This window comes from Thamnophis elegans, chromosome Z (assembly GCF_009769535.1).
Source record: "Thamnophis elegans isolate rThaEle1 chromosome Z, rThaEle1.pri, whole genome shotgun sequence".
Lineage (NCBI taxonomy): Eukaryota > Metazoa > Chordata > Lepidosauria > Squamata > Colubridae > Thamnophis > Thamnophis elegans.
This window is the reverse complement of record NC_045558.1, coordinates 4,713,578-4,738,185: the sequence shown is the minus strand read 5'-3', so window position 1 is coordinate 4,738,185 and position 24,608 is coordinate 4,713,578. Positions and strand designations below refer to the sequence as shown.

Genomic DNA, 24,608 nt, shown 5'->3' with positions numbered 1-24,608 from the left:
CTTTTAACTGGGTGGGAAAACCAGGAAGCTTTCAGATTCGGGTTTTCCCAGATGTGCCAACATGGCTCTCTTAATAAATTGGAGCTTTGAGGAATCCTTTGCCTCGGACTCTGATTTACTTTTAGGTGCTATTTGTAACCCTGACATACCGTTGTAAGTTTGTGAATGAAAGGCCATAATTTGATAAAAAACAGCGAGTCCTTGACGAGCAGAGTTCAGCTCAACGTTTCCAAGTTGTTAAGCAACGCCGTGGTTTAGCGAGTTATGCCTCGCTTTACGACCTTCCTTCCATGGTTATTAACTGAACACACCTGCAGCTGTTAACCGTGGCTAAGTGAATCCGGCTCCACCACCCCCCGACACCGATTTTGCTCAACAGGTCGCAAGAGTGGATCATGTGACCTCAGGACGCTGCAACTGTCATAAATACGAGTCAGTTGCCAAGCGTCTGAATTCTGATCACGCGACCACAGGGACGCTCGCAGCGGCCCAAACTGTGAAAAAATGGTCATTTTTTTTCCAGCACCATTGTAACTCTAAATGGTCACTAAAAGAATGGTTGTAAGTTGAAGACTCCCTGAACTTCACTGAAGGGTAGATCCTACCTCTGTGATGGGACTATCTGTACCAGGACATCCGAGAAGTTAGCATTGGCCACTGTGGTGACCAGAGACGGTGAGAACTAGTAGTGAACAAGAAACGCATCGAGCCAACATCTGTTAACATCTGACCTGCTCAAGTCTTGTCTGCAAAGGTCCTTGGTGCTCTCGGAGCTTGATTGCTTTCTTATAGACGTTTCATGACCCAACTAGCTAATGTTATCACTGCTAGAAGAGAGGGGGATTTGAGAGGAGAGGGAAGGAGGAATGTGTGGTCCTTGGTGCTCTCTGAGCTTGGTTGTTTTCTTGCAGACGTTTCATGACCGAGCTAGGTAACATCATCAATCTTGTGTTCCTTGCCATGACGTCTAGAATTCAACTCAACGGATGCCCAGTTTACGGCACACCCTTATAAATTACCTGTTGCTTGGAATAAAAATCCATCCCGCTCAGTCGAACTGGAAAAGTAACTATCCGAAGAACATACAATATTCAACAGACTTATTATTATTATACAATTGTATCACAGCGGCCAGTTGTTTCGCCGGATTTGGCATTGGTTACTAGTTGGGCCCCACCCAGGGGCCTAGGACGTCGTAACGTATTTTCGTAATATGCGTGCAGATCCAAGCAGTGGCGGCTTTTTGCATTTGACTGATGGTGATTTTGTCAATTTTTAACTGTTTTAAATGTAATTCCAGTGCTTTTGGAATAGCACCCAGTGTGCCAATTACCACTGGAATTACCACTGCTGGTTTGTGCCATAGTCGTTGAATTTCGATTTTTAAGTCCTGGTATCTTGCGATTTTTTCAAGTTCCTTCTCGGCGACCCTGCTATCACCTGGTATTGCGATGTCTATGATTGTGACCTTATTTTTCTCAACCAGTGTGATGTCTGGTGTATTATGCGCCAGTATTTTGTCGGTTTGTATACGGAAATCCCACAAGATCTTGACCATCTGATTTTCAGTGACTTTTTCAGGCTGATGTTCCCACCAGTTTGTTGCTGTTTTAAAATTATAATTTTTGCACAAATTCCAATGGATCATTTGTGCTACTGAATTGTGCCGCAATTTATAATCAGTCTGCGCGATTTTTTTTTACAGCAGCTAAGTATGTGATCAACAGTTTCATCAGCTTCTTTGCAAAGTCTGCATTTGGCATCATCAGAGGATTTTTCGATTTTGGCCTTAATGGCATTTGTGCGGATAGCTTGTTCTTGCGCAGCCAGGATTAGTGACTCTGTTTCTTTCTTTAATGTACCTGTTGTTAACCATAACCAAGTTTGTTCACTGTCCACTTATCTTTTATTTTTTCCAGAAATTGGCCATGCAGTGCTTTGTTCTGCCAACTCTCCATTCTTGATTTTATCACATCTTTTCTGTATTCTTGTTTCGTCTGTTGGGCCTTCAGTAGATTTTTGTTCTTTACTTCAATTAATAGATTTTCTTGACTTTCTTTTAAATAATCAGCAAGTGCATGTTTTTCTTTTTCAACTGTTTGCTTCACTTGTAATAATCCTCTGCCACCTGATTTTCGGGGCAGGTATAGTCTATCAGTATCACCACGTGGATGTAAACTGTAGTGCATTGTCATTAGTTTCCTGGTTTTTCGGTCCAAAAGGTCCAAATCAGCTTGTGTCCAGTTAACTATACCAGCTGTGTATCTTATAACTGGTATTGCCCAGGTATTTATGGCCTTGATGTATTTCCACCATTCAATTTAGATTTCAAAATTTCCTAACTCTGTTGGTATACTCTCCCCTGACAGTAGTTTTTACTTCTCCATGCTTGATGTTATCTAACTTATTATTATTATTATTATTCCGTGTAAACACCTGTATGTAGAAACTCTGCCAAAATCTAGATAGATGAGAAAATTCTACAAAAAATGCCATAATCAACATGAAACTGTGTAACCAAGTTTTAATCCAAACGAGGAGCAGACTATATGTGCAGGAAACGTTTACAGGACATTATCTGAAGGCACCTTCGCCATCATTGTTGTTTCAAGGCTGTGGCCTTCTCTACCCACAGCTCAATATAATACATTTATCTACAATTTCGTCTAACGCAGACGAGATTCAAGTCAGTTTCCCAAACAATTCCTCCCCAAATAATATAATAATAAATTATATATGCATTATGACAGCAATGGCCCACTTTGGCTGTACGTCTGTATGTCTATATATATATACACATATAAACCCCAAAATGCTTGGTGAATAATCTTGTGCTTTAAACGGGGGAGGTAAACTCCCCCACCCCCCAAATGGTTGCAACCAAGTTCCAATGCTCAACTTTGGAGGAAGCTTAGGACACAATTTGGGAGTATTCAGTGCATCTGATTTTTTTTTCCCAGGTTGATTTTCCCAGATTATCAGTATGTACGTGGCTTTCTGTTCTCCACTTGAAAGGAACAGCAACAATAACAAAAAAATAAAAATAAAAATGGATGGAAAATCCAGACGGCAGCCTCAAAAACTCTGAATTTCTACTTGAATCCAGAGCAGGGAGCGTCTTCTTCAGGGCACACATCCTGCGGCCTTTTCTCGGATTAACAAATTAATCCACAAGATTGCAAGCTTCCTTTCTTTAGACGGTTATTTCCTTTGCTGCCTGTCACAGGTCTAAAAAAAAAAAAAAATAGTGTTTTTCTTTCTTTTTCTTTTTTTGCATTATTTTGAGCAAGGACGGAAAGAAAAAACAACCGCCAGATTTACGAGTCAATCTGCTCAGAGCTGATAGGTTGAAAGCTGAGACTTTCCCCCCCCCCCAAAACGACCCGTTCTGGGATGTCGTGGGGTGTCCTTTCTCACACCCCCAAATCCAGGGGTTTCTCGGCCACCCGCCGGGTGAGGATCTGGTGAGAAGAAAAGGCCGCCACGGCCACGTGGAAGAGAATCTGCCAGTGGTTCCGTAATCCATATAGGTAGAGGTTGCAGAGGAAGACGGTCATGAAAAGGATGGAGACTTTGGTCTTCCGGGCGGAAGTGTAGAACAGGTAGAGGTAACACTGCGAAAAATTAATTGTGAGGAAGGGGGGAAAAAAGACAACTGTTAAGTAAGCAAGGATACAAATGTAATATAGGTAGTGTCTGGTTTGTGACGGCAATGGGGACCGGAATCGGTAAGCAATGTGGATGTGAAGTGCAACGGTTGTTATCATTGTTAAGTGAATCACTGTTGTTGCCTGTCGCCAGCAGCCGAATCGGATGAGGAGGACAGGTGGGAGTCAGGTCCAGCACTGAGGCAACCTGAGAGCTCCGAGGGGGAAGAGGGAATGGAGCTGGCAGAGAGAGAGAGAGAGACAAGGGAGGAGCCTGGGCAGCCCTCAGATGGAGAGTCAACACTCCCAGATCTGGAGTTGGCTGATGGGGAGGAGGAGGAACACCTGGGTCCAGTGTGCAGATGCACAAAAGACAGAGGGGAGAGGAGAGCAGTGGAAATCTATGGGCCGGTCCTTGGGATGGAAGAGCCAATGCTGCTAGCAGAGCCCCACCCTAGCTCTGGGGATAAAAGGCAGGGGGCAGAGATGATAGGTGTGCAGAAGACAGAGGGAGAAGAGAGCAGAGAAAATCTATGGGCTGGTCCTTGGGATGGAAGAGCCAATGCTGCTAGCAGAGCCCCACCCTAGCTCTGGGGATAAAAGGCAGGGGGCAGAGATGAATAGATGTGCAGAAGACAGAGGGGAGAGGAGAGCAGTGGAAATCTATGGGCCGGTCCTTGGGATGGAAGAGCCAATGCTGCTAGCAGAGCCCCACCCTAGCTCTGGGGATAAAAGGCAGGGGGCAGAGATGAATAGGTGTGCAGAAGGCAGAGGGGAGAGGAGAGCAGTGGAAATCTATGGGCCGGTCCTTGGGATGGAAGAGCCAATGCTGCTAGCAGAGCCCCACCCTAGCTCTGGGGATAAAAGGCAGGGGGCAGAGATGAATAGGTGTGGCAGAAAACTATTCATCTCCCTGCTGGACTGACTTGCTAGCTGGCATTGAGAGAGAAACTTTTTGCAGGGGTTGCTGGTGCTCCTAATATAGGAATCTTTGAGTTCACTTCAGAGGGTTTGTCGTGTTTGGGGAGCTGGGTCAGAACAATCACCCACAGGTCGTTAAGCGATGAGGCCACGTGGTTGCCATTTGCCACTTCCTGATGCTTCCCCAGTGACTTTGCTCATCAGAAATGGACAGAGGGGGTCGCAAATCGTAACTGTGTGCTGAAAGAACCAAGTACTTCTCAATCAGTGCAGACGCAAGTTTGAGGATTACCTGTATTAAAAATGTTATTAACTGGATTACGGCTAGTCCTCAATGTACGACCACGATTGAGACCAACATTTCTGTTGCTAAAAGAGATGGTAGTTAAAAAAAGAGTTTTGCCTCATTTTATGACCTTTCTTGCCACAGTTGTTAAGTGAATCACTGCCGCTGATAAATTAGTATGGTTGTTAAGTGAATCTGGCTTCCCCCTTGACTTTGCTTGTCAGAAGGTCGCAACCGTCATAAATAAGAGTCAATTGCCAAGCGGCCAGATTTTGATCATGTGACCATGGGGATGCTGAAAATGGTCGTTAAGTGTGAAAAATGGTCATAAGTCACTTTTTTCAGTCCCTTTTAACATTGAATGGTTGTTAAAACCAGCCAGCGATCTAAAACGAAAACGAGGCATTAAACTGAATTTACTCTCCTAAGGTTTTATATGAAGTCATCAAAATTCTTCGGTGGAAAGATCTAACTCTTAACAAGATCGCTAGGTCTTATCTCAACCCTTGCAAACTCTCGACGCAGAACATTAAAAATCTTGATTTCTCAGAAATTGGATGCCATTTGGTTTACATTGTCAGATCTTAAATCGTTTTTAATTTTATGTTTTTTTCAGTGCCAGCACTGAAAATCTGCCAGTATCTGATTTACAGGAATCCTGAAGATGAAGAGATGCATATAGAAGAAACTGCTTTATAACAAATCCATGATAGGTTTTTGGTTATCAACTGATAAATCAGAGACTATGTAGATTCTCAGTAATCCAGGCCACATTTCACTTAAAAGTGTTTTTTTTTTTCCTTTTCAAAAGGCAATGGGACTGTTCTTTATTTGAGAAGAAGAGGAAAGTTTTATATATTTGAGGAAGAAGAGGAAAATGTTTTATATATTCTTCTTCTCCTCCTCCTCCTCTTCTTCTTCTTCATTTTCCTCCTCTTCCTTTCTGCAAACCCACCTTCCTTCTAGCCCTGCTGATGTTAACTAGTTGGGTCATGAAACATCTGCAAGAAAGCCACCGAGCTCAGAGGCCACCAAGGACCAAGGTGTATGTGTTCTATTAAGATGCAGCCTGTTGTGCCTTCAAATGGCTTCTACTGTACTGCCGTGAAATGACTTCTGCTGTACAGCGCAGTGGAGTTGCCATGGTAACGGCTTCACAGTACTCCACCAGGGGGCTCCCTCTGGCAAGGGGGAAAACCCAGCATTAGAAATTACGTTTGGTCCAGACGTTTCCCCACTATAAATAAATACCCGGGGCAACACCGGGTTATCGGCTAGTAATGTATAAACAAAACTGATGAAGCTTCTTGAATAGGAAGCAAACCGTGTTTCTCCTCTTCCTTCAATTAAAAAACAGTCTAGTTGCCTTTTGAGAGAGAAAAACGAGGCACCTTTGTGGTCAATGAAGGTATTTCAGGAAGCTGAGGCACCTTTAAGTCATTTAAATCCCCACCCACCCAAAAAAACAGAAAATATATAAGATACTCACCAAACCGAAGCAGGACAGGAAAGGCAGCAGAAACGCTACGACGTTCCTAATTTCTTGCCCATCTTCCTAGGGGAAGAAGAATGAAAAGGGTTAAATTAAATTTCAAGGTCAAATTGAGTCAGCCAATGCAATGAAAAACAGATCCAATGAAACGTAACCATGGTTTCCCCCCCCCCCTTTTTAAAGCAGATACTTTGGCACCCCTGGGGCAGGATCTGAATTAGCTACCCTACAGGCAGTCCTTGCCTTCCGACTGTAATGGAGCCTGCCCATTAGGGTCGCAAGTTGAGGCAGCTGTTAACTGGAGTGACCACCGATCATCTCATTTAACAACCAACACTGCTATTGCTCCCCGATGTGGTAGTTAAGCAAGCATAAAGGTCATTAAGCAGAGCACAGAGAAATCCAGGGGTGAAGGAGGGCCCTAGGTGGGACTAGAACTCTCCGTCTCCTGGTGATTGGCCCAAAGTAACCCAGCTGGCTTTCACGGCTAAGACAGGGCTAGAACTCTCCATCTCCTAGTGATTGGCCCAGGGTCACCCAGCTGGCTTTCACGCCTAAGGTGGGACTAGAACTCACCGTCTCCTGGTGATTGGCCCAAAGTCACCCAGCTGGCTTTCACGGCTAAGACAGGGCTAGAACTCTCCATCTCCTAGTGATTGGCCCAGGGTCACCCAGCTGGCTTTCACGCCTAAGGTGGGACTAGAACTCACCGTCTCCTGGTGATTGGCCCAAAGTAACCCAGCTGGCTTTCACGGCTAAGACAGGGCTAGAACTCTCCATCTCCTAGTGATTGGCCCAGGGTCACCCAGCTGGCTTTCACGCCTAAGGTGGGACTAGAACTCACCGTCTCCTGGTGATTGGCCCAAAGTCACCCAGCTGGCTTTTATACCTAAGGCAGGACTAGAACTCTCCATCTCCTAGTGATTGGCCCAAAGTCACCCAGCTGGCTTTCTTCCTAAGGCAGGACTAGAACTTCCATCTCCTAGTGATTGGCCCAAAGTCACCCAGCTGGCTTTCATATCTAAGGTGGGACTAGAACTCTCCATCTCCTGGTGATTGGCCCAAAGTCACCCAGTTGGCTTTCACGCCTAACACGGAACTAGAACTCTCCATCTCCTGGATTCTAAGCCAGCACCTTCTTCACCAGTGGTCCAAACTGACTCTCTTGGCTCCCAAATCAGCAGCCCAGTTACCTGCCACGCATATTCCGCCAGATGAACCCCTCGGATGAGGTTGAGCGCACCGCACATGATGTTGAGGATGAGGGAGAGGATCCCCAAAGAAGAGATGGGCTGCATCCGGCAAGCAGGAGCTACAGGGAATCAGAAAAGGAATTGACAGCTTTGACTCCTTCAAAGTGTCTTCCACTATTCCCTCCCACCCTTTTCTTTCAAAGCGCTTTAAATCCACAAAAATTAAAACAAGGACTTCCCTCTGTTGTTACTATTATTATTATTATTTTTCTTCACTGGCCGGTGTAGTATTTCCTGCTCCCCGGTAAACGGCTCTCTCCAAACCGCAAAGCAACTCCACAGCTAGTTGTCAATAGCCATCAAAAAATGGCTTTTAATCCACAAAGAATAGAAGAAGGTAAGGAGAATGGAGACTTCCTTTCAGTGGCTGGTTTTTTCCCCCCCCTTCACTTCCAAATTGCAGAACACAGAAACCCTCTGAGGTTTTGGTGCTTTTAACCTCCCTCCTCTGCAACCTTTTTTCAATGACATTCCCTGAAAAAATGAATGTATCTGTGTCGTTTAACATGTCATTTTTTTATTTTTATTTCCTTTCTTTTCCCTTCTGTAAGCCGCCCGGAGCCCTCCGGGATTGGGCGGCCTATAAATAAAATTAAACTTACAAACTTAAACTTACAAAGCCACTTAGCTGCTAATTCCGCTCCGGGACACTTTTTAAGATTTAAGATCAGGTTTTTTTTTTCTTTTTTCTGTGGACTGATCAATCATCACCTGGGTTCAACACTCCGCTCCGGAGGGTGGGGGAAAAAAAGAGGAAAGGACATCCAGCAAAGGTGGAGATTGAACCCTTTTGGTAGGGAATTTACAACTCTTCTTAGGCTTCTGCCATTATTTCAGTCGGCTGATAAAAGCTACCCTGTAACTCACCTGTCTCGAGGTGGACTTCCGCCCGGCCGTTCACCATCCCGTTGACCAGTTCCATGTCTTCCCAGCTGACGAGGGCCGGAGGCCGCAGGCGAAGCTCCTCCTGCATTTTGGCAACGTCGAACTTCGGCTGAGCGCAGTTGGTGTGGTTGAATTGGTTCTGGGTTTTCTGGATGACGCTGTCTGCGCGGGAAGAGACAACGAGAACTTTATCTGAAAATAAGAAAATACCGGGGCGCACTTCGCAAAAAGCCACCCACCCCATCCCCCGGATGGAGCTTGGCACTTTACAGGGGTCGGACCACACCTGGAGATTAGAGGTAGCAGTTAGCAGTTAGACTTATATAACCGCTTCCTAGGGCTTTCAGCCTCTCTAAGCGGTTTACAGAGTCAGCATATCGCCCCCACAGTCTGGGTTCCTCATTTCACCCACCTCGGAAGGATGGAAGGCTGAGTCAACCTTGAGCCGGTGAGATTTGAACCGCCGAACTGCAGATAAGAGTCAGCTGAAGTGGCCTGCAGTACTGCACCCCTAACCACTGCGCCACTCTCGACTTACGACCCCAACGGAGCCCGAAGTCTCTGTTGCTAAGTGAGATGTTTGTTTTAGAGAGCTTTGCCCCGTCGCACTCCACTGCAGTCGTTAAGTTAGCCACAGTGTTGTAGAGCGAATCTGAGCTTCCCCCCATTGCCTCTGCTTATCAGAAGGGTGCAAAAGTGGGGTCGTGTGACACCCCCCCCCCCCCAGGACACAGCAACGGTCATAAATAGGAGTCAGTTACCAAGCGTTCGAATTTTGATCCCCTGAGCATGCAACGGTCCTAAGTGTAAAAAACGGCCATCTGTCAATATTTTTTTTAAGTAATCTTTATTAGTTATACATTTTTTTAAGAGTAAAACATACAAATACAAATACAATTTAACATACAACCCCCGCACCCCCACCCCCGCGGTGACAGTCATTCACAGCCCAACTTTTTCTTTCCTCCTCATTGTTAGGTCTGTAAGCCACATCTTCTCATTACAAATTCAGGATCTATTACAATACCCATGTTCACTGTTAACTTTCCCCGTTTTAAGTCCCTGCTGTTCTCCTTGTCGCCCACATATACCATAAGTTCCAGCTAAGATAATGTTCCGTTCTTCCTTTGTCCCTCAGCCAACCCGTCATTCTGTCCATTTCTGCACATTCATAGATCTTTTTAATTATAGCATCTTCCGACGGTATGGTAGTGGATTTCCAAAATTGTGCATAGGTTATTCTTGCGGCCACAATTATATGTAGGCTCAAATGCCATATTGAACTGCTCATGTTTTCTGGTTTAATGCTTAGTAGAAGGTTCTCGGGTCTCCATTCCATCGGTCAATTTTTCAGTGCTGTTCTTAAGTTCGAACAGTCAGTAAGCGAACCGTTGCAAGTCGAGAACTATTTGTATCTTATTTCCAGAAAACCTGGAAGATTAGATCAGGGCCATGGTGGTGAACCTGTGGCACGCAGAGTCGTCTCTGAGGGCATGGCCAATTGTCGCCCCAGCTCAGCGAGAGTCAGGTGCGCATGCGCACAGGGGGTGCATGCGCATGGGGCATGGTGCACGCGGAGAGGGTTGCCGTGCATGTGTGGGGTAGCAGGGGTGGGTCAGGCAAACATGCACTGGGGCAGGGGAGTGGGGGGGGGTCTCGTGCACATGTACAGGGTGCCCATGGGGTTGCACATGCAGCTGGGTCGCGCGCCCGTTTCATTATAGCAATAGCCGTTAGACTTATAATACCGCTTCATAGGGCTTTCAGCCTCTCTAAGCAGTTTACAGAGTCAGCATATCGCCCCCGCAGTCTGGGTCCTCATTTCACCCACCTCGGAAGGATGGAAGGCTGAGTCAGCCTTGAGCCTGGTGAGAATCGAACTATAGCAATAGCAATTAGACTTATATACCGCTTCATAGGGCTTTCAGCCCTCTCTAAGCGGTTTACAAGAGTCAGCATATCGCCCCCAACAACAATCCGGGTCCTCATTTCACCCACCTCGGAAGGATGGAAGGCTGAGGTCAACCTGAGCCGGTGAGATTTGAACCGCTGAACTGCAGAACTGCAGTCAGCTGAAGTGGCCTGCAGTGCTGCACCCTAACCACTTGCGCCACCTCGGCTCTATGGGTGTGCGCGCATGTGCTTTCAGCGCGCAACAACAAAAGCGCTAGTCCTCACTGGGTTAAGAGGCAAATCCTCCTACAGAAAATCGAAGTGATTGTTAAAGGCTCACCGCCGCCTCGATGGCTTGGGACCAAAATTGGAAACTCGAAATGGTCACTGCCAAGCAAGGATGTGGTTAGATCAGAGCCGAGGTGGCGCAGTGGTTAGAGTGCAGCACTGCAGGCTACTCAGCTGACTGCAGTTCTGCAGTTTCGGCGGTTCAAATCTCACCGGCTCAGGGTTGACTCAGCCTTTCATCCTTCCGAGGTGGGTAAAATGAGGACCCGGATTGTTATTGGGGGCAATATGCTGACTCTGTAACCGCTTAGAGAGGGCCGAAAGCCCTATGAAGCGGTATATAGTCCAACTGCTATTGCTATTGCTAGTTGCAGCCCAATCCTTTGACCTTTTTGACTTCTGACCCAAGCAGCTGTGAAGTGGGTCATATGGTGGCTAAGTGAATTCAGCTCCCCCCCCGAGTTGCTTCTGCGAAGCCGGCTGCAAAGGTAGCAAATGGTAGTCCCAGCCTTCTGCAACCATCGGAACTACCCAGAGTTTGCCATATGCCCGAATTTTGAGGCGCTACAAACGTTCGTTTTAAGTCAACTTTTTCCGGTGGCGTTGCAGCTAAATGAAGGACAGACAGTAGAAACATGACTACCGATGGTTCTTCACATAGCAGTGACTAACTGGAAGAAAATATTTGTAGCTCAAAGAGTTGAACTCTGGGGTCCTTGTTGCTCTCTGAGCTGGGTGGGTTTCTTTGCAGGCATTTCATGGCCCAACTAGGTAACATTATCAGTGTTAGAAAGGAGTGGGCTTTGCAGAGTGGAGGAAAAGGGGGGGAGGACAGGAGGAGAATTGCGGGGTCCTGGGTGCTCTCTGAGTTTGGTGGTTTTCTTGCTGATGCTTCCTGACCCAACTAGAGAACATCATCAGTGCTAGAAGGGAGGAGGAGGGGGAGGAGGAGGAGGAGGAGGAGAGGAGGAGGAGGAGGAGGAGGAGGAGGAGGAGGAGGAGGAGGATGGCTGTGGGGTCCTTGGTTCTCTCTAAGTGTGATGGTTTTCTTATAGATGTTTCATGACCCAACTAGGTAATATCATCAGTGTTAGGAGGGAGTGGGGTTTGTGAAGTGGAGGAGGAGGAGGAGGAGAGGAGGAGGAGGAGGAGGAGGAGGACAGCGACGACTGTGGAGTCCTGGGTGCTCTCTGAGTTTGGTGGTTTTCTTGCAGATGCTTAATGATCCAACTAGATCCAACATCATCAGTGTGAGGCATTTTGGACTTTCCCGTTTATATACAGTAACTATCCCTGCCAGTGTTGGTGTGTGGGTGTGGTTTCCTCCTTGGTAGTCCCTTGATGAAAGTATTGTTTGGTGCTTGACTGTTTGTCTGGTGTTAAACCATGCTTATCTGTGTTTCTGTGGGGATCCTTAGTGTGGAGTTTGGTTGCCTTCTTGCAGACGTTTCTTGAGCCAAGTAGGTAATATCATCGGTGCTAGAGGAGGAGGAGGGGAGGAGGAGGAGGAGGAGGAGGAGGAGGAGGAGAGGAGGCGAATGACAACTGTAAGATCTTTGGTGTGAGGTAGCAGGCTGAACCAAGGTAGGCCTTAAGCCTGAACCAAACTAGGGTTTCATGATATTAAGCCTTAACTGTTCATATATAGAAATTGCAAAGTCTGCTTTTACAACATGGTGCGGTTGACACGGGTTAGAAGGAAGTCTGCACATGAAATCTGCTGAAGCAAAGTATCTATTTTAATATATCTGCTGGCTTGACTGTAAATCTGTGTGGTAGACAGATATTGTCAGTTCCTCAAAATACGAGCTACGCTGCTCCATTAGCTTTACCCATGTATACCTCGTGTAACTTCCTGTAACACAAGGGCAAATCTTGAGGGGTGTTTCCAAAACTAACAGATGGCTTTAGCTGAAAGTGATAAACTATATAGGAAGTTCCTGAATTCATTCAATGTTCAGGCCAATTATTCTTTGCTATGAACCTGCGCAAATAAACTATTCCTTCCCTGAAGAGCTGGCTTGCGTGTCCTGTTTTTTCTACAACAGGTGCTCTCTGAACCTGGTTGCCTTCTTACAGACATTTCATGACCCAACTACTGAACATCACCAGGGCCAGAAGTGGAATGTCTGCAAGAAAACAACCATGGTAAGAGAGCACGTCACAGCAATGACTGCTAAATTCCATTGCCCCCCCCCAGAAGAAAAAGACACGAAGGCAAACCAACAACATACCGAATTCGAGGAAAGCGTACGGCCTGGAAGCCAGACTGACACTGGTGGCATTGTAGGACATGGCAAATTTAGACGGAGCTCTTCCAGGAAACAGAAGGCCATCACCGCGGGATAACTGCTGATGGCAATGCACGTACAGGAGACACCCCCAGCAGTGTGGAAGCTGTGAAAGAAAAGATCTAGGATTAATCTGAGAGTTCAGTGGGGAACCACAAGCGGTGTGTGTGTGTATGTGTGTGTAAAAAGGAAGAGGTGGCTCAGTGGCTAAGACGCTGAGCTTGTCGATCAGAAAGGTCGGCAGTTTGGCAGTTCGAATCCCCAGCGCCGTGTAACAGAGCGAGCTCCCTTTGACTTGTCCCAGCTTCTGCATCCTAGCAGTTCGAAAGCATGAAAAAATGCAAGTAGAAAAATAGGAACCACCTTTGGTGGGAAAGGAACAGCGTTCCGTGGGTCTTCGGCATTGAGTCATGCGGCCATATGACCACGGAGACGCGCTGGCTCTTCGGCTTTGAAACAGAGATGAGCACCGCCCCTAGAGTCAGGAACGACTGGCACATACGTGCGAGGGGAACCTTTACTATAAAGGAAGGTATTTCACAGTGGGGGAGATCCTAAGGAAAATGCTCACCTGTCTACAGGTAGGAGGCTGACACAGCCACATAAATTTGGGGTTCCATTATGGTTATAGGGGGACCCCAATGCAAAGGAAATCCTCAACTTACGTTTGTTTAGTAACTGTTCAAAGTTACAACGGTACTGAAAAAGTGACTTACGACCATTTCCCACACTTACGACCGTTGCCGCATCCCCAGGGTCACATGATCAAAATTCGGGCACTTGACAATTGGTTCCTATTTATGAAGAGTGGCTGTGTCCTGAGGTCCTATGATCACCTTTTAGCAACCTCCATAGCAAGCAAGGTCAGCGGTGAAGCCAGATTGACTTATTAACTGTGTTACTAACTTAACAACTGCTGTGACTTAACAAAAGTGGCAAGGGAAGACGTAAAATGGAACAAACTTAACAAACGTCTCATTTAACAACATAAATTTTGCTATGGGCTCAATTATGGCTGTCAAGTCAAGACCTTTCTGTGCAAGATGAATTTCTATTTCCCGATGCTAGATGGCGCTATAGTTTTAGGATTATATCTGTAGAATGTGTTTTATTGCTTGACTAAGGCGTTGCCCCTGGTATTTATTTATAGTGGGAAAATGTACTTTGCAATGTTGGATTTTCCCCTTACCAGAGAGAGCCCCCCTTGTGGAGTACTGTGAAGCCGTTACCATGGCAACTCCACTGCGCTGTACAGTAGAATCCATTTTACGACAGTACAGTGGAAGCCATTTTAAGACACAACAGGATGTATCTTAACAGAACACACACACACACACTGAGGAGTGTTAGGGGTGCCTTACTCCCACAGTATTTGTTTCCAGCGAGCAAGGCATCTGTGTACCACGTTTGGTTGAAATTGCTCCAGGTGTTCCAGAGTTATGCTGGAACACACACACACACACACACACACACACACACACTGTTATATACCCTGTTTCCAGTGGTGGGTTTCAAAAATTTTTAGAACCTCTTCTGTAGGTATGGCCTGCTTTGTGGCAGTGGCTTGCCAGCCATGTGATCGGGTAGGAGTGGCTTGACAGTCATGTGACTGGGTGAGTGTGGCCAACTTGTAAAATGTGGTGAAACTCACTTAACGCTCTTGCTTAGCAACCAAAATGTCGGCTCAGGAACGCTGGCTTTGAAGCACGCAAGTCTTAAAGCTGTCAAGTTACAAGACCCTTGCACCCCTAACCCTTTAGTTCAGTTTAGTTTGAAGTTTGAAGTTTAATTTTATTTATAGGCCGCCCAATCCTGGAGGACTCGGGCGGCTTACAGAGAGGGGAAATAAAATAAAATAAAAATAAAATAGACAAGTTAAAAAACAACACAGATACATTCATTTCAGTCGGGGCTGGACCTCAACAATGAAGTCAACAGCCCCAGGCTGCGGAATAGCCAGGTCTTGACAGCTTTTCTGAAGGCCATGAGAGTGGGTGAGGTCCGGATTTCGGGGGTAGCTCGTTCCAAAGGGTCGGGGCAGCCACAGAGAAGGCTCTCCTCCAGGGAGCCGCCACCCAACATTGTCTGGCTGACGGCATCTGAAGGAGGCGCACCCTGTGGGATTTTACCGGCTGTTGGGAGGAGTGTGGCAGTAGGCGGTCTCGCAGGTATGCTGGTCCTAAGCCATGCAGGGCTTTAAAGGTGATAACCAACACCTTGAATTGCATCCGGAGACCAATAGGTAGCCAGTGCAGCTCGCGGAGGATAGGGTGACATGGGTGTATCTAGGTACATCTAATATCGCTCGTGCGGTTGCATTTGGACTAATTGCAGTCTCCAAACGCTTTTCAAGGGTAGCCCCATGTAGAGCGCATTGCAGTAGTCCAGTCTTGAGGTGACTAGGGCATGAGTGACGGTCTGGAGTGCCTCCTGATCCAAGTAGGGCCGCAATGATGCACCAGGTGAACCTGGGCAAAGGCTCCCCTGGTCACAGCCGACAGATGGTGTTCCAGTGTCAGCTGTGAACAGGAGGACCCCAAATTGCGTGCCCTCTCTGAGGGGCGTAAGTTTTCGCCCCCCCAGGATCAAAGATGGATTATCTGGGCTGTCCTTCGGAGGGAACATCCATAGCCACTCAGTCTGTCGGGATTGAGCACGAGTTTGTTTACCCCTATCCAGATCCTAACAGCCTCCAGGCACGGCACATCACGTCCGCTACTACACTGAGCTGGCACGGGGCAGAGAGATGTAATTGTGTATCATCAGCATATGATGATACTTAACCCCGTGCTGTCAAATGATCTTGCGCAGCGGCTTCATATAGATATTAAATAGGAGGGGGGACAAGACCGAACCCTGCGGCACCATATTTAAGGGGCCTAGGGGTCGACCTCTGTCGCCCGACCAACACGACTGCGACCTGTCAGAGAGGTAAGAGGAAAACCACCGTAGAATGGTGCCTCCCACTCCCACCTCCACTAACCGTCGCAGAGGATACCATGGTCGATGGTATCAAAAGCCGCTGAGAGGTCAAGAAGCACCAGAATAGAGGAATGTCCTCTATCCCTGGCCCGCCAGAGATCATCGGTCAGTGCGACCAAAGCGGTTTCTGTGCTGTATCCAGGCCTGAAGCCAGACTGAAAGGAGTCTAGATAATCTGCTTCATTCAAGGTCCGTCGGAGTTGAAGCGCCACCACCTTCTCAACAACCTTCCCAGAAAAGGAAGGTTGGAGACAGGACGATAGTACTTAAGAATAGCTGGATCCAGAAAGGCTTCTTAAGGAGGGGCCTTACCACCGCTTCTTAAGTGGTTGCGGGAAAGACCCCTCCTGTAAAGATCGTTCGTAATCATCTGGAGCCAGCCTCGTGTTACCTCCTGCTGGTCGAGACCAGCCAGGAGGGGCACAGGTCCAATAAACAGGTGGAGGCATCATCGCTCCCATGGCCTTGTCCACTTCCTCAGGGGTGACAAACTCGAACTCATCCCAGCAAATCTGACTAAGACCTCCCTTGGCATCAGCTGGTGCTGCCTAAGTAGAGTCCAGGTCCGCCCGAATCTGAGTGATTTTATCCGACAGAAACTGAACAAACTCCTCAGCTCTTCCCTCCACGGGTTCCCCCACCTCCTCACCTTTTAGGAGGGAGCGGGTCACCCTAAACAGGGCGGCTGGCCGGGATTCCGTGGATGCAATAAGAGCGGAAAAATATGTACATTTTGCCGCCCGTATCGCCATTAAATAAGTCCTAATAAAGGCTCTTAATAGTGTTCGGTCAGATTCGGAGTTACTGGCCCTCCAGTGTTGCTCTAGGCGTCTCTTTTGGCGCTTATCTCCCGGAGTTCCTCGGTGAACCAAGGTGCCTCCTGGATCCACTGCCGCGGAGAGGCTGCAAAGGCGCAATCCAATCCAGAGCCTCAGCCGCTGCAACATTCCAGGCCGCGACTAAAGCCTCTGCCGGGTTGTGGGCAAGGGAGTCAGGTATCTCTCCAAGCTCCTTCTGAAATCCTTCCGGATCCATCAGGCGCCTGGGGCGGAACCACTTAATCGGCTCCACTCCCTTCAATGGGGGAGCAGGATCCCAAAGTCAAGCCTCAGCAGGAAGTGATCTGTCCATGACAAGGGTGAGATCTCTATTCCCCTTAATTCAAGATCACATCTCCACTGCCCTGAGAGAAATGCAAGGTCAAGTGTGTCCCACTCTATGAGTTGGACCCTGGACTACTTGGGTCAAGTCCATGGTTGTCATGGAAGCCATGAACTCCTGCGCTCCATCAGAATGTTCGCCCAGGGTTGGCAGGTTAAAGTCCCCCAGTACCATCAGTCTGGGGAACTCCACCGCCAACCCGGCTACCGCCTCTAGGAGCGCAGGCAGGGCCGTTGTGACACAGCTGGGAGGTGTACGTCAAAAACAAGCCCAATTGAACCTAGATCCAACTTCAGGAGAAGAGACTCACACCCACAACCTCTGGGGCAGGGATCCTGCGAGGAGCTAAACTTGACAGCTTTTAAGACTGTGGACTTCAACTCCCAGAATTCCTCCTCTCACGCTTCATCTTGATGATGTGTGGGCGGGTGGGGGGAGGGAGCTGGAACCGGTTCTAAACGAACTGTAGATTTGTGGAACCTTTCTATAGAAGAGGTTAGAACTGGCAGGAACCCACCCCTGTCTGTTTCCCTGAAAATAAGACCTCCCCAGATAATAAGCCCAATTGGGCTTTTGAGCGCTTGCACTAAAATAAGCCCTCCCCAAAAATATTTGTGAAACACGTTATATAGAAAAGAAGAAGAAGAAGAAGAGAAGAAGAAGAAGAAGAAGAAGAAGAAGAAAGAAGAGAGAGAGAGGAGGAGGAGGAGGAGGAGGGGAGGAGGAGGAGGAGGAGGAGGGGGGGGGAGGAGGAGTTTAAGTTTAAGTTTTATTTTATTTATAGCCGCCCTATTCCCCGAAGGGACTCAGGGCGGCGAACAACTTAAACGGGAAGGGGAATATACAAATACAAAACAGACATTTAAAATGACCAGCAACCACACCTGTCGAGAGGGGAAGGGAGCTCATCAACCCAGGCCTGCCGACACAGCCAGGTTTTAATGGCTTTTCGGAAGCAGGGAGAGAGGTGAGGGTCCGAATCTTTGCGGGGACTTCGTTCCAAAGGGCCGGAGCTGCAACAGAGAAGGCCCTCCCCGGGTTGTAGCCAGATGGCATTGGCTGGTGGATGGAACCCGGAGGAGGCCGACCCTGTGCGATCTAATGGGTCTTTAGGAGGTAATTGGCAGCAGGCGGTCTCTCAAGTACCCAGGTCCAATACCATGAAGGGCTTTATAAGTAATAACTAGCACCTTGAAGGCATCTAGAGACCAATTGGAAGCCAGTGCAGCTCGCGGAGGATAGGTGTAACGTGGGTGTATCGAGGTACACCCACAATCACTCGCGTGGCGCATTCTGGACAAGTTGAAGTTCTCGAATGCTCTTCAAGGGCTGCCCCATGTAGAGCGCATTGCAGTAGTCCAGTCTTGAGGTCACGAGGGCGTGAGTGACTGTTGCGAGTGCCTCCCGGTTCAGGTAGGGACGCAACTGGTGCACCAGGCGAACCTGGGCAAATGCCCCCCTGGTCACAGCCAACAAATGATGTTCTAAAGTCAGCTGTGGGTCCAGGAGGACTCCAAGTTGTGAGCCCTGTCTGAGAGGCGTAAAATTTCACCTCCCAGCTGAGTGATGGAATACTAACCAAATTTTGGGAGGGAAACACAGCAGCCACTCGGTCTTGTGGATTGAGCACAAGCTTGTTAACCCCCATCCAGACCCTGGCAGCCTCCAGGCACTGGCACATCATGTCGACCGCTTCACTGAGTTGGCAGGGGCGGACAGATACAACTGAGTATCATCCGCGTATTGATGGTATCTTATCCCGTGCCGTTGAATGATCTCACCCAGTGGCTTCATGTAGATGTTAAACAGGAGGGGGGACAGGACCGAACCCTGAGGAACCCGTATTTCAGGGGCCTAGGGGTCGACCTTGCCCCGACCAACACCGACTGCGATCTGTCCGAGGGAGGAGGAAAACCACGAGAAACGGTGCCTCCCACCCCCACCTCTTGTAACGTTGCAGGAGGATACCATGGTCAATGGTATCGAAGGCCGCTGAGAGGTCAAGAAGCACTAGGATGGAGGGGCGACCTCCATCCCTGGCTCTCCAGAGATCATCGGTCAGTGCGACCAAGCGGTTTCCGTGCTGTAGCCAGGCCTGAATCCAGACTGAAAGGAGTCAGATAATCGGCTTCATCCAAGAACCGTCGGAGTTGAGAGGCCACCACTTTCTCAACAACCTTCCCAATAAAGGGAAGGTTGGAGACTGGACGATAGTGTTCAAAATGGCTGGATCCAGTGAGGGCTTCTTCAGGAGGGGTCTCACCCCGCTGTCTTCAATGCCAGTGGAAAGAAGCCCTCCCGAAGAGAGGCATTCACCATCGCCTGGATCCAGCTCCGTGTCACCTCCTTGCTGTTCGCGACCAGCCAGGAGGGGCACGGACCAGTACACACGGGCAGCACTCACCGCTCCCAGGCTTGTCCACTTCATGAGGAGCAAACAGGTTGAAAGTCAGTCCAGAGATATTGTTCAAGACCTTCCCGGTACCACCGGCTGGCTCTGCGCAATTGGAGTCCAGGTCCATCCGAAGCCGAGCAACTTGTCCGCGAGGAACTGGACATATTCCTCTGCTCTACCTTGTAGGGGGTTATCCGCAACCCTCGTGTTTAGGAGGGAGCGGGTCACCCAAAACAGGGCAGCAGGGCGGGATCAGCGGACGCTATCAGAGCGGCAATACAGCGTTCTGGTGGTTGTCCGTATGCGAGAGGTAGCTCCGATGCAAGGAGGGAAGAGGGAAGGGGAAGAGGTAGAAGAAGAAGAAGAAGAAGAAGAAGAAGAAGAAGAAGAAGGAAGAAGAGGAGAGGAGGAGGAGAGAAAGAGAAGGAAGAGGAAGAAGAAGAGGAGAGGAGGAGAACGGAGGAGAGGAGGAGGAGGAAGAAGCAGAGGAGGCAGGAGGAGGAGGAGGAGGAGGGAGGAGGAGGAGGGGGAAGGGGAAGAAGAAGAGAGAAGAAGAAGAAGAAGAAGAAGAAGAAGAAGAAGAAGAAGAAGAAGAAGAAGAAAACAACTGTGGGGTCCTTGCTGCTCTCTGAATTTGGGGCTTTCTTGCAGATGTTTCATGACCCAACTAGTCATGAAGGTCTGGAAGGGAGTGGGGTTTGCAGAGGGAGGAGGAGGAATAGGAGGAGAAGACGAAGACAAAGAAGAAGAAAGATTGGTACCAATAGCATAGCGCTTAGACTTATATACTGCTTCACAATGCTTTACAGCCCCCTCTAAGCAGTTTATAGCCTCTTCCCCCAGCAATCTGGGTCCTCATTTTAGTGACCTCAGAAGGATGGAAAGCTGAGTCACTTTAGTCGATTAGGATTGAACTGCTGGCAATGGGCAGTGAGTTAGTCCTTGCAGTGCTTCATTCTAAGCACTGCGCCACCACAGCATTGGATTATGTGTACAGGTAGTCCTCAATTTACAACAATTCATTTAGTGACCGTCCAAAGTTGCAACTGAAAAGTGACGGTGCATTTTTCACACTACGACCGTTGAGGCATCCCAAGCGGCCGCACATAATCAAAATTCACACACTTGGCAAGTGGTTCGTATTTATGACGGTCGCAATGTCCTAAGGCCACGTAATTACGTGACGAGCAAAGTCAAAGGGGAAGCCAAGATTCCTTAACACCGTCTTACTAATTTACTAACAATTGCAATGATTCACTTAACAAGCTGTGGCAAAAAAAAAAAGGTCGTATAATGGGGCAAAGCTCACTTAGCAAGTGTTTCACTTAGCCACATTAATCTTGGTGTCAAGTTTTGGTCGTAAGCTGAGGACTACCTGTATTTATTCGCTCTTTCGTAAGTCAATCAGCATGAAGACCGAAGCGACACACATAACAATACAACGAAGGCATAAAACGGGACTAGGTGGTAGGCAAGAGAATGACTTACTGTATACTGAGGTCACGCTTTGGCCGTGCCGCGTTCTGGATATTGTGTCAGGACGGAGGACAGGATGTTGAGTCTCTTCCTGCATTCCAAAACTGAGGGTCTAGGTGGAAATCGCTGGACGCCGAGAGGGAAGTCCGTCCTTTATCCGCACCACGCAAGTGAAGAGGATCATGGACATCCTCCGAAGGAGAACTCACAGGGACATCCTGGGGAAAAAAGGGAATTTGAGACAATCTGGGCTCCACATTGCTCTTCGACCCGTTGATGCAGATGATTAAAAAAAACAATACAGGTGGTTTTTTCCACTTACGATGATTTGGTTAGAGCAGTGGTGCCAAACTCAAGGCCAGGTGCTGGATCTGGCCTCCAGGAGCGCCATGGGAATAGCTAAGGAATGGCCCACGGCCCTCCAGGGCTCCGTTTTTGCTAGCAGAGGGTTGTAGGAGGCGGTTACAGCCGAAAACGGAGCTCAGGAGCCCATTTTCACTGGCAGAGGGTTGCAGGAGGCGGCCGCAGCCGAAAACGGAACTGGGGAACCTGTTTTCAGTGGCAGAGGGTTGCAGGAGGCGGTCGCAGCCAAAAATGGAGCTCAGGAGCCCATTTTCACTGGCAGAGGGTTGCAGGAGGCAGCCGCAGCCGAAACGGAGCTCAGGAGCCCATTTTCACTGCAGAGGGCTGCAGGAGGCGCCCGCAGCTGAAACGGAACTGGAGCCCATTTCACTGGCAGAGGCTGCAGGGGCGGCCGCAGCCGAAAACGGAGCTCGGGAGCCCATTTTCACTGGCAGAGGGTTGCAGGAGGCTGTCGTAGCTGAAAACAGAGCTCGGGAGCCCATTTTCACTGGCAGAGGGTTGCAGGAGGCGGCCGTAGCCGAAAACGGAACTCGGGAACCTGTTTTCACTGGCAGAGGGTTGCAGGAGGCAGTTGCAGCCGAAAATGGAGCTCAGGAGCCCATTTTCACTGACAGAGGATTGCAGGCGGCGGCCGCAGCTGAAAACGGAACTCGGGAACCCATTTTTGCTGGCAGAGCACTTGGGCTACCCAACTCAAGTGACCATGCCCCATGGCCATGCCTCCCCACCCCGTGGCCATGCCCCCTGGCCACTCCCCCGCCCCCACAACCCTGATGTGGCCCTCAATGAAATCAAGTTTGACACCCCTAGTTTAGATAGTTACAGCTGTTCATTGTGACCGCTCGAACCTAAGCATTGAAAAATTGACATGATCTTTTTTCACACTTACGACCATTGCTACCTCCCTGTGGGTACGTGATTGAAAACTAGGCTTGGCAACTGACTCGTATTTTTAATGGTCGCAGTGTGTCACGGGATTCTCCCTTTGCGACCTTCTGACAAAGCAAAGCCAATTAGGAAGCCAGATTCACTTAACAACCGTGTTGGTAACTTAACAACTGCAGCAATTCAATTAACAACGGTGGCAAAAAAAAAAGATCGTAAAGCAGGCGAAAGCTCGCTTAGCAAGCATCCAATTTTTGATCATGTGACTTGCCGCAAAGGTCATTAAGTGTGAAAAATTATCATCACCTTTTTCAGTGCTGTTCTAACTTTGGTCACTAAACGAATGGTTGTTGAGGACTTCCCGTACGTCTGCAGATAAGCCTATCCACAGATAAGTTGAACCTTATACTGTGGAACTTCAAGTTGTCCTCGGCTAACAACCATAATTGGGCCCAAAATTTATCTAGCTAAGTGAGAAATTTGTTAAGTGAATTTTGCCCCATTTTACGACCTTTCTTGCCACAGTTAAATTAACCACTGCTGTCAGGTTAGTAACATGGTTGTTAAGTAAATCTGGCTTCCCCGTGGCTGCAGGTGTGAAAAATGGTCGTAAGTTACCTTTTTCCAGTGCCGTTTGTAACTCTGAACAGTCACAAAATGAATTGTTGTAAGTTGAGGTCCATTTGTATTTTGGAAGCTAAACTTCCCGGGTATCCACAGGTCATTCTCAGCCCAGCCCTCCTGCTGGGTGATTGTTGTTGTAGGGAAAATCAGAGGAGGGAGGAGTATTGGGTAAGTTGGCTAGTTTGAATTGTTATAAAAATAATAAAGGTGGTGAATATATTAAACGGCTGAATAAGCATACACAGAAGTAATTATAACCTGGACATAATTTTTTTTTTAAAGGAATGAAAGATCCGTAAGGAAAACATTGGTTTCAAATCTCAAAGCATATCGAGCAGAATAGCGGCCTTTTATCTAACCTTAAAAGTTGGAAAAATAATGAATGCACCAGGTTGTCCAAATTCCAGCCCTCTCACTGAAAATGTAGGCTTTCTCCCTGACCTGCAATGACCTCCATTCTGAAGGTTGCATCAAGTCCTATTCAGCCTCCTAGGATCCTGAAATGTCTCAAATTATTTAAATTATTCCTTTAATGGGCAAGTTGACTTATGATCCAAGAGAAAACCCCAAAATTTCAGTTTCTAAACAAGACAGTGGTTGAGATCTGCTCCATTTTACAACCTTTCTCGCCTTACGCTATTGTTAAGTTAGCCACATGGTCATTAAAAATCCGGCTTTCCCCACTGACTTTTGCTGGCCAGAAGGTCGCCTCAGAAGGTCGCACGTGACTCCAGGGACACTGCGGTGGTCGTAAATATGAGTCAGTTTACAGTTTACAAACAAGCTTGGAGATCAAACCTGAATTTTGATCAGGTGACGGTTGTTAAGTGGGACAAAACAGTCTTCAGTCATTTTTTTTTTTTCAGCGCCGCTGTAACTTCCAACGGTCAATGAACAATAGTTAAGTCGATGACTAACTAATTTGTTTAATATATAAATTTGGGTTAGAATAAATATAAATGATTCGGTGACTGGAGGGGGGAGGCATTTGACATTTTTAAAAGCCCCACCACATAATAAAGAACTACCGCAGTGGTTCCCAAACTTGGCAACTTTAAGACTTGTGGACTTCAACTCCCAGAATCTCCAGCCAGCTGAGCTGGCTGGAGAATTCTGGGAGTTGAAGTCCACAAGTCTTAAAGTTGCCAAGTTTGGAACCACTGAACTACCGTATTTAACACACATACACACCCGCGAGGAAGCAACAATACAACCCAATTCCAATTTTTTTTTTTATGAATACCATTAATACATTTATTTTTATTAATAAGCTTGGAAAGTGCGCATGCGCGGCTTAGCTTGGCCTTGGGCGCAAGTGAAAGCCCCTCCCCACTAGCAAAACTTGGCGGAAAGTGCCCCCCACCACCACAAAGGCTGGTCTGCCAATCAGAAAAGGCCTCAAAATGCGACCCCAAAAGTAGTTTGTTCTCCCAATTTTTGCTACGGGGGGAAGGGGGCTCTCACTAGCACCCACGGCCAAGCTAAGCCGCGCATGCGCACTTTCTGGCAAGTTCTGGGGTTGGGGTTCACTGGAACCTAGGGACAAGCTCAGCTGCGCATGCGCCCTGGGCTGCAGCCAGGTACGGTGTGGTGGAGGTCCCAAACCGCCCTCCCAACAACCAGGCGAGGTAAGGCTGCAACACGGGCGTTCTGCGAGCCCCCACGACTCCGGCTGCCCACCGCTTGACGCCGTGGGGCCGAGACTGCCCGTTCCAGCCAGGAGAAGGGGAGGAAAAAAAAGGCCTCAGCCGTTCCCGTGACGCCGC

The 24,608-nt window shown here is 48.1% G+C and overlaps 1 protein-coding gene across 1 annotated transcript; it reads right to left on the bottom strand.

Annotated features, from left to right (window-relative positions):
* Positions 1-2,500: 2,500 nt before the first annotated feature.
* On the bottom strand, positions 2,501-24,608 carry SEC22C (SEC22 homolog C, vesicle trafficking protein). Its single transcript, XM_032237675.1, is given in 11 exon segments — positions 2,501-3,614; positions 6,344-6,409; positions 7,540-7,658; positions 8,467-8,646; positions 12,900-12,971; positions 12,974-13,062; positions 20,983-21,000; positions 21,002-21,071; positions 21,074-21,109; positions 21,112-21,189; positions 24,523-24,608. Coding segments are annotated over 10 exon segments (900 nt in total). The 5' UTR covers positions 21,161-21,189; positions 24,523-24,608; the 3' UTR covers positions 2,501-3,413.